This window comes from Oncorhynchus keta, unplaced genomic scaffold, assembly GCF_023373465.1.
Source record: "Oncorhynchus keta strain PuntledgeMale-10-30-2019 unplaced genomic scaffold, Oket_V2 Un_contig_7474_pilon_pilon, whole genome shotgun sequence".
In the NCBI taxonomy this organism is placed as follows: domain Eukaryota; kingdom Metazoa; phylum Chordata; class Actinopteri; order Salmoniformes; family Salmonidae; genus Oncorhynchus; species Oncorhynchus keta.
The window spans coordinates 1,705-16,735 of NW_026289484.1; the positions used below are offsets into that span (position 1 = coordinate 1,705).

Sequence of the window (15,031 nt, forward strand, 5' to 3'; positions counted from 1 at the left end):
GTTCATAGGTGTTGTGGTTGTAACCTCGTCTCTCTGTTCCAGGTGTTCATAGGTTGTGTGGTTGTAACCTCGTCTCTCTGTTCCAGGTGTTCATAGGTTGTGTGGTTGTAACCTCGTCTCTCTGTTCCAGGTGTTCATAGGTTGTGTGGTTGTAACCTCGTCTCTCTGTTCCAGGTGTTCATAGGTTTTGTGGTTGTAACCTCGTCTCTCTGTTCCAGGTGTTCATAGGTGTTGTGGTTGTAACCTCGTCTCTCTGCTCCAGGTGTTCATAGGTTGTGTGGTTGTAACCTCGTCTCTCTGTTCCAGGTGTTCATAGGTTGTGTGGTTTGTAACCTCGTCTCTCTGTTCCAGGTGTTCGTAGGTTTTGTGGTTTGTAACCTCGTCTCTCTGTTCCAGGTGTTCATAGGTTTTGTACTGAAGCAGTTTGAGTACATTGAGGTGGGACAGTTCAGGTAAGACCTTCATCACCTTTTGACCAAGACCCCCAAAAAAGGGCTTGTCTGATTTCTACACTTTAGATTGAGCACGTTGTCTGATGTTCTCTCTTTCTCTCTCTCTCTGTCTCTCTTTCATTGTCTCTCTCTCTTTCTTTGTCTCTCTCTCTCTTTCATTGTCTCTCTCTCTCTTTCTTTCTTTCTTTCTTTCTTTCTCTCTCTTTCTTTGTCTCTCTCTCTCTTTCTTTGTCTCTCTCTCACTTTCTTTGTCTCTCTCTCTCTTTCATTGTTGTCTCTCTCTTTCTTTCTCTTCTCTCTCTCTCTCTTTCTTTCTCTCTCTCTCTTTCTTTCTCTCTCTCTCTCTCTCTTTCTTTCTCTCTTTCTTCTTTGTCTCTCTCTCTCTCTTTCTTTCTGTCTCTCTCTTTCTTTGTTTCTCTCTCTTTCTTTTTCTCTCTCTCTCTCTTTCTTTCTGTCTGTCTCTCTCTTTCTTTGTCTCTCTCACTCTCTCTCTTTTGTTGTCTCTCTCTCTCTCTCTTTTGTTGTCTCTCTCTCTTTCGTTTTCGTTGTCTCTCTCTCTCTCTTTCGTTGTGTCTCTCTCTGCCTCTCTGTCTTTTTCTTTCTCTCTCTCCCTGACTCTGTCTCTCCAGAGATTCGGAGGCGATCGTCCCCAACATATTCTTCTTCCTGGTTCTGTTGTCGTACGAGCGGTACCACTCCAAACAGATCATCAGCATCCCCAAGATCATTCAACTCTGTGACGGCATCATGGCGAGTGGGAGGAAGGCTGTGACACATGGTAGGAACAGACACAGAGCCGATACACTGACCACATGGTAGGAACAGACACAGAGCCGATACACTGACCACATGGTAGGAACAGACACAGAGCCGATACACTGACCACATGGTAGGAACAGACACAGAGCCGATACACTGACCACATGGTAGGAACAGACACAGAGCCGATACACTGACCACATGGCTAGTGGGAGGAAGGCTGTGACACATGGTAGGAACAGACACAGAGCCGATACACTGACCACATGGTAGGAACAGACACAGAGCCGATACACTGACCACATGGTAGGAACAGACAGAGAGCCGATACACTGACCACATGGTAGGAACAGACACAGAGCCGATACACTGACCACATGGTAGGAACAGACACAGAGCCGATACACTGACCACATGGTTGAACACACACAGAGCCGATCCATCTGACCACATGGTAGGAACACACACAGAGCCGATACACTGACCACATGGTAGGAACAGACACAGGGCCTTTCACTGACCACATGGTAGGAACAGACACAGAGCTTCGATACACTGACCACATGGTAGGAACAGACACAGAGCCGATACACTGACCACATGGTCTGAACACACACAGAGCCGATACACTGACCACATGGTAGGAACAGACACAGAGCCGATACACTGACCACATGGTAGGAACAGACACAGAGCCGATACACTGACCACATGGTAGGAACAGACACAGAGCCGATACACTGACCACATGCCCATGTTGTGTTACTGAATAATATTGGTTCCAGGACTCACTGGTGGTTGATGAGGATGTGGGTCTCTCTCCTCCATCTTGTCTGACTGGTTCTTTCTCCTCCATCTTGTCTGACTGGGTCTTTCTCCTCCATCTTGTCTGACTGGGTCTTTCTCCTCCATCTTGTCTGACTGGGTCTTTCTCCTCCATCTTGTCTGACTGGGTCTTTCTCCTCCATCTTGTCTGACTGGGTCTTTCTCCTCCTTCTTGTCTGACTGGTTCTTTCTCCTCCATCTTGTCTGACTGGGTCTTTCTCCTCCATCTTGTCTGACTGGGTCTTTGTCCTCCATCTTGTCTGACTGGGTCTTTCTCCTCCATCTTGTCTGACTGGGTCTTTCTCCTCCATCTTGTCTGACTGGGTCTTTCTCCTCCATCTTGTCTGACTGGGTCTTTCTCCTCCATCTTGTCTGACTGGGTCTTTCTCCTCCATCTTGTCTGACTGGGTCTTTCTCCTCCATCTTGTCTGACTGGGTCTTTCTCCTCCATCTTGTCTGACTGGGTCTCTCTCCTCCATCTTGTCTGACTGGGTCTTTCTCCTCCATCTTGTCTGACTGGGTCTTTCTCCTCCATCTTGTCTGACTGGGTCTTTCTCCTCCATCTTGTCTGACTGGGTCTTTCTCCTCCATCTTGTCTGACTGGGTCTTTCTCCTCCATCTTGTCTGACTGGGTCTCTCTCCTCCATCTTGTCTGACTGGGTCTCTCTCTCCATCTTGTCACTGGGTCTTTCTCCTCCATCTTGTCTGACTGGGTCTTTGTCCTCCATCTTGTCTGACTGGGTCTTTCTCCTCCATCTTGTCTGACTGGGTCTCTCTCCTCCATCTTGTCTGACTGGGTCTTTGTCCTCCATCTTGTCTGACTGGGTCTTTGTCCTCCATCTTGTCTGACTGGGTCTTTGTCCTCCATCTTGTCTGACTGGGTCTTTGTCCTCCATCTTGTCTGACTGGGTCTTTGTCCTCCATCTTGTCTGACTGGGTCTTTCTCCTCCTTCTTGTCTGACTGGTTCTTTCTCCTCCATCTTGTCTGACTGGGTCTTTCTCCTCCATCTTGTCTGACTGGGTCTTTCTCCTCCATCTTGTCTGACTGGGTCTCTCTCCTCCATCTTGTCTGACTGGGTCTTTCTCCTCCATCTTGTCTGACTGGGTCTTTCCTCCATCTTGTCTGACTGGGTCTTTCTCCTCCATCTTGTCTGACTGGTCTTTCTCCTCCATCTTGTCTGACTGGGTCTTTCTCCTCCATCTTGTCTGACTGGGTCTTTGTCCTCCTCGTCTGACTGGGTCTCTCTCCTCCATCTTGTCTGACTGGGTCTTTGTCCTCCTCGTCTGACTGGGTCTTTGTCCTCCTCGTCTGACTGGGTCTTTGTCCTCCATCTTGTCTGACTGGGTCTTTGTCCTCCATCTTGTCTGACTGGGTCTTTGTCCTCCTTCTTGTCTGACTGGTTCTTTCTCCTCCATCTTGTCTGACTGGGTCTTTCTCCTCCATCTTGTCTGACTGGGTCTTTCTCCTCCATCTTGTCTGACTGGGTCTTTCTCCTCCATCTTGTCTGACTGGTCTTTCTCCTCCATCTTGTCTGACTGGGTCTTTGTCCTCCTTGTCTGACTGGGTCTTTGTCCTCCATCTTGTCTGACTGGGTCTCTCTCTCCTCCTTGTCTGACTGGTTCTTTCTCCTCCATCTTGTCTGACTGGGTCTTTCTCCTCCATCTTGTCTGACTGGGTCTCTTCCTCCTCTTGTCTGACTGGTCTTTCTCCTCCTCCTGACTGGGTCTCTCCCTCCATCTTGTCTGACTGGGTCTCTCTCCTCCATCTTGTCTGACTGGGTCTTTCTCCTCCATCTTGTCTGACTGGGTCTCTCTCCTCCATCTTGTCTGACTGGGTCTCTCTCCTCCATCTTGTCTGACTGGGTCTCTCTCCTCCATCTTGTCTGACTGGGTCTCTCTCCTCCATCTTGTCTGACTGGGTCTCTCTCCTCCATCTTGTCTGACTGGGTCTCTCTCCTCCATCTTGTCTGACTGGGTCTCTCTCCTCCATCTTGTCTGACTGGGTCTTTCTCCTCCATCTTGTCTGACTGGGTCTTTCTCCTCCATCTTGTCTGACTGGGTCTTTCTCCTCCATCTTGTCTGACTGGGTCTCTCTCCTCCATCTTGTCTGACTGGGTCTTTCTCCTCCATCTTGTCTGACTGGGTCTTTGTCCTCCTCGTCTGACTGGGTCTTTGTCCTCCATCTTGTCTGACTGGGTCTTTGTCCTCATCTTCCATCTCCATCTTGTCTGACTGGGTCTTTGTCCTCCATCCTGACTGGGTCTTTGTCTGACTGGTCCTCCATCTCTTGTCTGACTGGGTCTTTGTCCTCCATCTTGTCTGACTGGGTCTTTGTCCTCCACCTTCCTGACTGGGTCTTTGTCTTGTCTGACTGGGTCTTTGTCCTCCTCTTGTCTGACTGGGTCTTTGTCCATCTTGTCTGACTGGGTCTTTGTCCTCCTTGTCTGACTGGGTCTTTGTCCTCCATCTCTGATCTTGTCCTCCTCGTCTGACTGGGTCTTTGTCCTCCTCTTGTCTGACTGGGTCTTGTCCTCCATCTTGTCTGACTGGGTCTCTCTCCTCCATCTTGTCTGACTGGGTCTTTCTCCTCCATCTTGTCTGACTGGGTCTTTCTCCTCCATCTTGTCTGACTGGGTCTCTCTCCTCCATCTTGTCTGACTGGGTCTTTCTCCTCCATCTTGTCTGACTGGGTCTTTCTCCTCCATCTTGTCTGACTGGGTCTTTCTCCTCCATCTTGTCTGACTGGGTCTTTGTCCTCCATCTTGTCTGACTGGGTCTTTGTCCTCCATCTTGTCTGACTGGGTCTTTGTCCTCCATCTTGTCTGACTGGGTCTTTGTCCTCCATCTTGTCTGACTGGGTCTTTCTCCTCCTTCTTGTCTGACTGGTTCTTTCTCCTCCATCTTGTCTGACTGTCTTCTCCTCCATCTTGTCTGACTGGGTCCCTCTCCTCCATCTTGTCTGACTGGGTCTTTGTCCTCCATCTTGTCTGACTGGGTCTTTGTCCTCCATCTTGTCTGACTGGGTCTTTGTCCTCCATCTTGTCTGACTGGGTCTTTGTCCTCCATCTTGTCTGACTGGGTCTTTGTCCTCCATCTTGTCTGACTGGGTCTTTGTCCTCCATCTTGTCTGACTGGGTCTTTGTCCTCCATCTTGTCTGACTGGGTCTTTGTCCTCCATCTTGTCTGACTGGGTCTTTGTCCTCCATCTTGTCTGACTGGGTCTTTGTCCTCCATCTTGTCTGACTGGGTCTTTGTCCTCCTCGTCTGACTGGGTCTTTGTCCTCCTCGTCTGACTGGGTCTTTGTCCTCCTCGTCTGACTGGGTCTTTGTCCTCCATCTTGTCTGACTGGGTCTTTGTCCTCCTCGTCTGACTGGGTCTTTGTCCTCCTTGTCTGACTGGGTCTTTGTCCTCCTCGTCTGACTGGGTCTTTGTCCTCCTCGTCTGACTGGGTCTTTGTCCTCCTCGTCTGACTGGGTCTCTCTCCTCCATCTTGTCTGACTGGGTCTTTGTCCTCCTCGTCTGACTGGGTCTTTGTCCTCCATCTTGTCTGACTGGGTCTTTGTCCTCCTCGTCTGACTGGGTCTCTCTCCTCCATCTTGTCTGACTGGGTCTTTGTCCTCCTCGTCTGACTGGGTCTTTGTCCTCCATCTCATCTGACTGGGTCTTTGTCCTCCATCTCGTCTGACTGGGTCTTTGTCCTCCATCTTGTCTGACTGGGTCTTTGTCCTCCATCTTGTCTGACTGGGTCTTTGTCCTCCTCATCTGACTGGGTCTTTGTCCTCCTCGTCTGACTGGGTCTTTGTCCTCCTCGTCTGACTGGGTCTTTGTCCTCCATCTTGTCTGACTGGGTCTTTCTCCTCCATCTTGTCTGACTGGGTCTTTCTCCTCCATCTTGTCTGACTGGGTCTTTGTCCTCCTCGTCTGACTGGGTCTTTGTCCTCCTCGTCTGACTGGGTCTCTCTCCTCCATCTTGTCTGACTGGGTCTCTCTCCTCCATCTTGTCTGACTGGGTCTCTCTCCTCCATCTTGTCTGACTGGGTCTCTCTCCTCCATCTTGTCTGACTGGGTCTCTCTCCTCCATCTTGTCTGACTGGGTCTCTCTCCTCCATCTTGTCTGACTGGGTCTCTCTCCTCCATCTTGTCTGACTGGGTCTCTCTCCTCCATCTTGTCTGACTGGGTCTTTCTCCTCCATCTTGTCTGACTGGGTCTCTCTCCTCCATCTTGTCTGACTGGGTCTCTCTCCTCCATCTTGTCTGACTCTTGTCTGACTGTCTCCTCCATCTTGTCTGACTGGGTCTTTCTCCTCCATCTCCTTGTCTGACTGGGTCTTTGTCCTCCATCTTGTCTGACTGGGTCTCTCTCCTCCATCTTGTCTGACTGGGTCTTTCTCCTCCATCTTGTCTGACTGGGTCTCTCTCCTCCATCTTGTCTGACTGGGTCTCTCCTCCATCTTGTCTGACTGTGTCTCTCTCCTCCATCTTGTCTGACTGGGTCTTTCTCCTCCATCTCCTTGTCTGACTGGGTCTTTGTCCTCCATCTTGTCTGACTGGGTCTTTCTCCTCCATCTCCTTGTCTGACTGGGTCTTTGTCCTCCATCTTGTCTGACTGGGTCTCTCTCCTCCATCTTGTCTGACTGGGTCTTTCTCCTCCATCTTGTCTGACTGGGTCTCTCTCCTCCATCTTGTCTGACTGGGTCTCTCCTCCATCTTGTCTGACTGTGTCTCTCTCCTCCATCTTGTCTGACTGGGTCTTTCTCCTCCATCTCCTTGTCTGACTGGGTCTTTGTCCTCCATCTTGTCTGACTGGGTCTTTCTCCTCCATCTCCTTGTCTGACTGGGTCTTTGTCCTCCATCTTGTCTGACTGGGTCTTCTCCTCCATCTTGTCTGACTGGGTCTTTCTCCTCCATCTTCTCTGACTGGGTCTCTCTCCTCCATCTTGTCTGACTGGGTCTCTCCTCCATCTTGTCTGACTGTGTCTCTCTCCTCCATCTTGTCTGACTGGGTCTTTCTCCTCCATCTCCTTGTCTGACTGGGTCTTTGTCCTCCATCTTGTCTGACTGGGTCTTTGTCCTCCTCGTCTGACTGGGTCTTTGTCCTCCTCGTCTGACTGCGTCTGTCTCCTCCTCGTCTGACTGGGTCTGTCTCCCCATACAGCCATCCCAGCCCTGCAGCCTATAGTCCATGACCTGTTTGTTCTGAGAGGCTCCAACAAGGCTGATGCTGGGAAGGAGCTGGACACCCAGAAAGAGGTGGTGGTCTCCATGCTGCTGAGACTCATACAGTACCACCAGGTAAACACCCTCTGGAACCATGACACCGTGGTACTTTTGGAACCATGGAACCTTTGTACTTTGGAATCTTGGTACTTTGGAACCTTTGTACTTTGGAATCTTGGTACTTTGGAATCTTGGTACTTTGGAACCATTGTACTTTGGAATCTTGGTACTTTGGAATCTTGTTACTTTGGAACCTTTGTACTTTGGAACCATTGTACTTTGGAATCTTGGTACTTTGGAATCTTGGTACTTTGGAATCTTGGTACTTTGGAACCTTTGTACTTTGGAATCTTGGTACTTTGGAATCTTGGTACTTTGGAATCTTGGTACTTTGGAACCTTTGTACTTTGGAATCTTGGTACTTTGGAATCTTGGTACTTTGGAATCTTGTTACTTTGGAACCTTTGTACTTTGGAACCATTGTACTTTGGAATCATGGTACTTTGGAATCTTGCTACTTTGGAACCATTGTACTTTGGAACCATTGTACTTTGGAATCTTGGTACTTTGGAACCATTGTACTTTGGAATCTTGGTACTTTGGAATCTTGGTACTTTGGAACCATTGTACTTTGGAATCTTGGTACTTTGCAATCTTGGTACTTTGGAACCTTGGTACTTTGGAACCTTTGGACTTTGGAATCTTGGTACTTTGGAATCTTGGTACTTTGGAATCTTGGTACTTTGGAACCATTGTACTTTGGAATCTTGGTACTTTGGAATCTTGGTACTTTGGAACCATTGTACTTTGGAATCTTGGTACTTTGGAATCTTGGTACTTTGGAACCATTGTACTTTGGAACCATTGTACTTTGGAATCTTGGTACTTTGGAATCTTGGTACTTTGGAATCTTGGTACTTTGGAACCATTGTACTTTGGAATCTTGGTACTTTGGAATCTTGGTACTTTGGAATCTTGGTACTTTGGAATCTTGGTACTTTGGAACCTTTGTACTTTGGAATCTTGGTACTTTGGAATCTTGGTACTTTGGAATCTTGGTACTTTGGAATCTTGGTACTTTGGAATCTTGGTACTTTGGAATCTTCGTACTTTGGAATCTTGGTACTTTGGAATCTTGGTACTTTGGAACCTTTGTACTTTGGAATCTTGGTACTTTGGAACCTTGGTACTTTGGAATCTTGGTACTTTGGAACCTTGGTACTTTGGAATCATTAAATATTTGAACCATGCAACCATTATAACATTTTCACCTGTGTGACCTTTGACCTCTGTGTGTCTATTTTTAGGTGCTGGAGATGTTCATCCTGGTCCTCCAGCAGTGTCACAAGGAGAACGAGGACAAGTGGAAGAGACTGTCCAGACAGATTGCTGACATCATACTGCCCATGATAGGAAAACAACAGGTACGACCACAGTGAGAGAGAAAGAGAGCTTGAAAATGTATTTAAAATTATTCCTGTACTGCCTGTTCCTAACACGGGACCTGAGGTGGTGTCATAGTAACACAGGACCTGAGGTGGTGTCATAGCAACATAGGACCTGAGGTGGTGTCATAGCAACACAGGACCTGAGGTGGTGTCATAGTAACACAGGACCTGAGGTGGTGTCATAGCAACATAGGACCTGAGGTGGTGTCATAGCAACACAGGACCTGAGGTGGTGTCATAGTAACACAGGACCTGAGGTGGTGTCATAGTAACACAGGACCTGAGGTGGTGTCATAGTAACACAGGACCTGAGGTGGTGTCATAGTAACACAGGACCTGAGGTGGTGTCATAGCAACACAGGACCTGAGGTGGTGTCATAGTAACACAGGACCTGAGGTGGTGTCATAGTAACACAGGACCTGAGGTGGTGTCATAGTAACACAGGACCTGAGGTGGTGTCATAGCAACACAGTACCTGAGGTGGTGTCATAGTAACACAGGACCTGAGGTGGTGTCATAGCAACACAGTACCTGAGGTGGTGTCATAGTAACACAGGACCTGAGGTGGTGTCATAGCAACACAGTACCTGAGGTGGTGTCATAGTAACACAGGACCTGAGGTGGTGTCATAGTAACACAGGACCTGAGGTGGTGTCATAGTAACACAGGACCTGAGGTGGTGTCATAGTAACACAGGACCTGAGGTGGTGTCATAGTAACACAGGACCTGAGGTGGTGTCATAGCAACATAGGACCTGAGGTGGTGTCATAGTAACACAGGACCTGAGGTGGTGTCATAGTAACACAGGACCTGAGGTGGTGTCATAGCAACACAGGACCTGAGGTGGTGTCATAGCAACACAGGACCTGAGGTGGTGTCATAGCAACACAGTACCTGAGGTGGTGTCATAGTAACACAGGACCTGAGGTGGTGTCATAGTAACACAGGACCTGAGGTGGTGTCATAGTAACACAGGACCTGAGGTGGTGTCATAGTAACACAGGACCTGAGGTGGTGTCATAGCAACACAGTACCTGAGGTGGTGTCATAGTAACACAGGACCTGAGGTGGTGTCATAGCAACACAGTACCTGAGGTGGTGTCATAGTAACACAGGACCTGAGGTGGTGTCATAGCAACACAGTACCTGAGGTGGTGTCATAGCAACACAGGACCTGAGGTGGTGTCATAGTAACACAGGACCTGAGGTGGTGTCATAGTAACACAGGACCTGAGGTGGTGTCATAGTAACACAGGACCTGAGGTGGTGTCATAGCAACACAGTACCTGAGGTGGTGTCATAGTAACACAGGACCTGAGGTGGTGTCATAGCAACACAGTACCTGAGGTGGTGTCATAGTAACACAGGACCTGAGGTGGTGTCATAGCAACACAGTACCTGAGGTGGTGTCATAGCAACACAGGACCTGAGGTGGTGTCATAGTAACACAGGACCTGAGGTGGTGTCATAGTAACACAGGACCTGAGGTGGTGTCATAGTAACACAGGACCTGAGGTGGTGTCATAGTAACACAGGACCTGAGGTGGTGTCATAGTAACACAGGACCTGAGGTGGTGTCATAGCAACATAGGACCTGAGGTGGTGTCATAGTAACACAGGACCTGAGGTGGTGTCATAGCAACATAGGACCTGAGGTGGTGTCATAGCAACACAGGACCTGAGGTGGTGTCATAGTAACACAGGACCTGAGGTGGTGTCATAGCAACATAGGACCTGAGGTGGTGTCATAGTAACACAGGACCTGAGGTGGTGTCATAGCAACACAGTACCTGAGGTGGTGTCATAGTAACACAGGACCTGAGGTGGTGTCATAGCAACACAGTACCTGAGGTGGTGTCATAGTAACACAGTACCTGAGGTGGTGTCATAGTAACACAGGACCTGAGGTGGTGTCTACTGATTGAGTGTTCTGTCCTAGGTGATGTCATAGTGGTAACACAGTGTTCTGTCCTAGATGCACCTGGACTCCCCTGAGGCTCTGGGAGTGTTGAACACTCTGTTTGAGACGGTCGCTCCCTCCTCTCTCCGCCCGGTAGATATGCTGCTGAAGGGAATGTTCACTACACCTGCTACCATGGTGAGACACACAGAATTTGAGCTTTTTGGATAATTCTATTGTTGCCAGGTCTTTACTGAGGCTAACTCTTTCCCTCCCTCCCTCCCTCCCTCCCTCCCTCCCTCCCTCCCTCCCTCCTCCCTCCCTCCCTCCCTACCCCCTCCCTCCCTCCCTCCCTACCCACTCCCTCTCTCCTCTCGCTCTCCTCTCTCTCCCTCCCTCCTCCTCCCTCCCTCCTCCTCTCTCCTCCTGCTCCTCTCTCTCACCCTCCTTCCCCCTCTCTCTCTCCCTCCCTCTCTCTTTCTTCCCCCTCCCTCTCCCTTCCTCTCTCTCTCCTCTCTCTCCCTCCCTCCTCCTCTCTCCCTCCTTCCCCCTCTCTCTCTCCCTCCCTCCTCTCTCCCTCCTTCCCCCTCTCTCTCTCCCTCCCTCCTCTCTCCCTCCCTCCTCCTCTCTCCCTCCTTCCCCCTCTCTCTCTCCCTCCCTCCTCTCTCCCTCCTTCCCCCTCTCTCTCTCCCTCCCTCCTCTCTCCCTCCTCCCTCCCTCTCTCCCTCCTTCCCCTCTCTCCCTCCTTCTTCCTCTCTCTCTCCCTCCCTCCTCTCTCCCTCCTTCCCCCTCTCTCTCCTCCCTCCTCTCTCCCTCCTTCCCCCTCTCTCCCCTCCCTCCTCTCTCCCTCCCTCCTCCTCTCTCCCTCCTTCCCCCTCTCTCTCTCCCTCCCTCTCTCTCTCCCTCCTTCCCCCCCTCTCTCTCTCCCTCCCTCCTCTCTCCCTCCCCTCCTCTCTCCCTCCCCTTCCTCCTCTCTCCCTCCTTCCCCTCTCTCTCTCCCTCCCTCTCTCTCTCTCCCTCCCTCCTCTCTCCCTCCTTCCCCCTCTCTCCTCCTCTCTCCCTCCTCCTCTCTCCCTCCCTCCTCCTCTCTCCCTCCTTCCCCCTCTCTCTCTCCCTCCCTCCTCTCTCCTCCTTCCCCCTCTCTCTCTCCCCTCCCTCCTCTCTCCCTCCTCCCTCCTCTCTCCCTCCTTCCCCCTCTCTCCCTCCTTCTTCCTCTCTCTCTCCCTCCCTCCTCTCTCCCTCCTTCCCCTCTCTCTCTCTCCCCTCCCTCCTCTCTCCTCCTTCCCCCTCTCTCTCTCCCTCCCTCCTCTCTCCCTCCCTCCTCCTCTCTCCCTCCTTCCCCCTCTCTCTCCCTCCCTCCTCTCTCCCTCCTTCCCCCTCTCTCTCTCCTCTCCTTCCCCCTCTCTCTCTCCCTCCCTCCTCTCTCCCTCCTTCCCCCCCTCTCTCTCTCCCTCCCTCCTCTCTCCTCCTTCCCCCTCTCTCTCTCCCTCCCTCCTCTCTCCTCCTTCCCCCTCTCTCTCTCCTCCCTCCCCTCTCTCTCTCCCTCCCTCCTCTCTCCTCCTTCCCCCTCTCTCTCTCCCTCCCTCCTCTCTCCCTCCTTCCCCCTCTCTCTCTCCCTCCCTCCTCTCTCCCTCCTTCCCCCTCTCTCTCTCCCTCCCTCCTCTCTCCCTCCTTCCCCCTCTCTCCCTCCTTCTTCCTTCGCTCTCTCTCCCTCCCTCCTCTCTCCATCCTCTCTCCCTCCCTCCTCTCTCCCTCCTCTCTCCCTCCCTCCTCTCTCCCTCCCTCCTCTCTCCTCCCTCCTCTCTCTCCCCCTCTCTCCCTCCCTCCCTCTCTCCCTCCCTCCTCTCTCCCTCCCTCCTCTCTCCCTCCCTCCTCTCTCTCTCCCTCCCTCCTCTCTCCCTCCCTCCTCTCTCCCTCCCGCCTCGTCTCTCCTCCCTCCCCAGGCTAATGTCAACACAGTTCAGTTGTGGGTGTCAGGTGTCTTGGCTGTCCTCCGAGTCCTCATCTCTCAGTCCACTGAAGACATAGTCCTCTCTCGTGTCCACGAGCTCTCCCTCTCTCCTCTCCTCCTCTCCTGTCCCACCATCCGACGTCTCCGCGACGACAGCAGCCTCTCGTCGCCCCCGCCACCGCCTCCTGGCGACCCCCGGCAACTGTCGCCCCCGACAACCAGGAGGCCAACGGAGAGCGGGTGCTGCCGGAGGAGGCGTTTGCCAGGTGAGTGCAGGATCGGGTTTCCCCCAGGTACACACTTTTAGGGGTCAAAGTTGACTCTTGATAATTTAGGAATATGAGAGAGCGCGATATTTAAAAAATTGGCAACCTCACTTTAAAAAATATACAGTACCAGTCAAAAGTTTGTTCACACCTACTCATTCAAGGGTTTTTCTTTATTTTTACTATTTTCTACATTGTAGAATAACGATGACGACATCAAAACTATGAAATAACACATATGGAATCATGTAGTAACCAAAAAAAGTGTTAAACAAATCACCATTTATTTTAGATTTTAGATTCTTCAATGTAGCCACCCTTTGCCTTGATGACAGCTTTGCACACTCTTGGCAGTCTCTCAACCAGCTTCACCTGGAATGCTTTTCCAACAGTCTTGAAGGAGTTCCCACATATGCTGAGCACTTGTTGGCTGCTTTTCCTTCACTCAGCGGTCCAACTCATCCCAAACCATCTCAAATGGGTTGAGGTTGGGTGATTGTGGAGGCCAGGTAATCTGATGCTGCACTCCATCACTCTCCTTCTTTGTCAAATAGCCTTTACACAGCCCGGAGGTGTGTTTTGGGTCATTGTCCTGTTGAAAATCAAATGGTAGTCCCACTAAGCACAAACCTGATGGGATGGTGTATCACTACAGAATGCTGTGCTAGCCATGCTGGTTAAGTGTGCCTTGAATTCTAAATAAATAACAGACAGTGTCACCAGCAAAGCACCCCACTCCATCACACCTCCTCCTCCATGCTTCACGGTGGGAACCACACATGTGAAGATCATCTACTCTGCATCTCACAAAGACATTCGGTTGGAACCAAAAATCTCACATTTGTATCATCAGACCAAAAGGACAGATTTCCAACGGTTTAATGTTCATTACCTCGTGTTTCTTGGCCCAAGTCTCACTAGCCTCCAGCTAGTAGGAGTGATGTTAGATGACTCCTCTCCTCTCCTCTCCTCTCCAGGTTCCTACTCCAGCTAGTAGGAGTGATGCTAGATGACTCCTCTCCTCTCCTCCTCAGGTTCCTACTCCAGCTAGTAGGAGTGATGCTAGATGACTCCTCTCCTCTCCTCCTCTCCAGGTTCCTACTCCAGCTAGTAGGAGTGATGCTAGATGACTCCTCTCCTCTCCTCTCCAGGTTCCTACTCCAGTTAGTAGGAGTGATGCTAGATGACTCCTCTCCTCTCCTCTCCAGGTTCCTACTCCAGCTAGTAGGAGTGATGTTAGATGACTCCTCTCCTCTCTCCAGGTTCCTACTCCAGTTAGTAGGAGTGATGTTAGATGACTCCTCTCCTCTCCTCTCCAGGTTCCTACTCCAGTTAGTAGGAGTGATGCTAGATGACTCCTCTCCTCTCCTCTCCAGGTTCCTACTCCAGTTAGTAGGAGTGATGCTAGATGACTCCTCTCCTCTCCTCTCCAGGTTCCTACTCCAGCTAGTAGGAGTGATGTTAGATGACTCCAGGTTCCAGCTCCAGCTCTCCTGACTGCTCTCCTCTCCTCTCTCCAGGTTCCTACTCCAGTTAGTAGGAGTGATGCTAGATGACTCCTCCTCCTCTCCTCTCCAGGTTCCTACTCAGCTAGTAGGAGTGATGCTAGATGACTCCCTCTCCTCTCCTCTCTCCAGGTTCCTACTCCAGCTAGTAGGAGTGATGTTAGATGACTCCTCTCCTCTCCCTCCTCTCCAGGTTCCTACTCCAGCTAGTAGGAGTGATGTTAGATGACTCCTCTCTCCTCTCTCCAGGTTCCTACTCCAGCTAGTAGGAGTATGGAGACTCCTCTCCTCTCCTCTCCAGGTTCCTATCCAGTTAGATGACTCCTCTCCTCTCCTCTCTCCAGGTTCCTACTCCAGCTAGTAGGAGTGATGTTAGATGACTCCTCTCCTCCTCCTCTCTCCAGGTTCCTACTCCAGCTAGTAGGAGTGATGTTAGATGACTCCTCTCCTCTCCTCTCCAGGTTCCTACTCCAGCTAGTAGGGTGATGTTAGATGACTCCTCTCCTCTCCAGGTTCCTACTCCAGCTAGTAGGAGTGATGCTAGATGACTCTCCTCCTCTCCAGGTTCTCCAGGAGCTCCTCTCCTCTCCAGGTTCCTACCCAGTTAGTAGGAGTGATGTTAGATGACTCCTCTCCTCTCCTCTCCAGGTTCCTACTCCAGCTAGTAGGAGTGATGCCAGATGACTCCTCTCCTCTCCCTCTCTC

General features: G+C 50.7%; 1 protein-coding gene across 1 annotated transcript; it reads left to right on the plus strand.

Moving 5' to 3' along the window:
* Nucleotides 1-262: 262 nt before the first annotated feature.
* LOC127926388 (huntingtin-like) lies at nucleotides 263-12,821 on the plus strand (the record flags this gene model as incomplete). The annotated part of the gene is made up of 6 exons (XM_052511776.1): nucleotides 263-452; nucleotides 1,082-1,230; nucleotides 7,193-7,329; nucleotides 8,562-8,678; nucleotides 10,680-10,802; nucleotides 12,548-12,821. Coding segments are annotated over 6 exons (990 nt in total), but the record flags the coding sequence as incomplete, so codon positions are not given.
* Nucleotides 12,822-15,031: the final 2,210 nt, after the last annotated feature.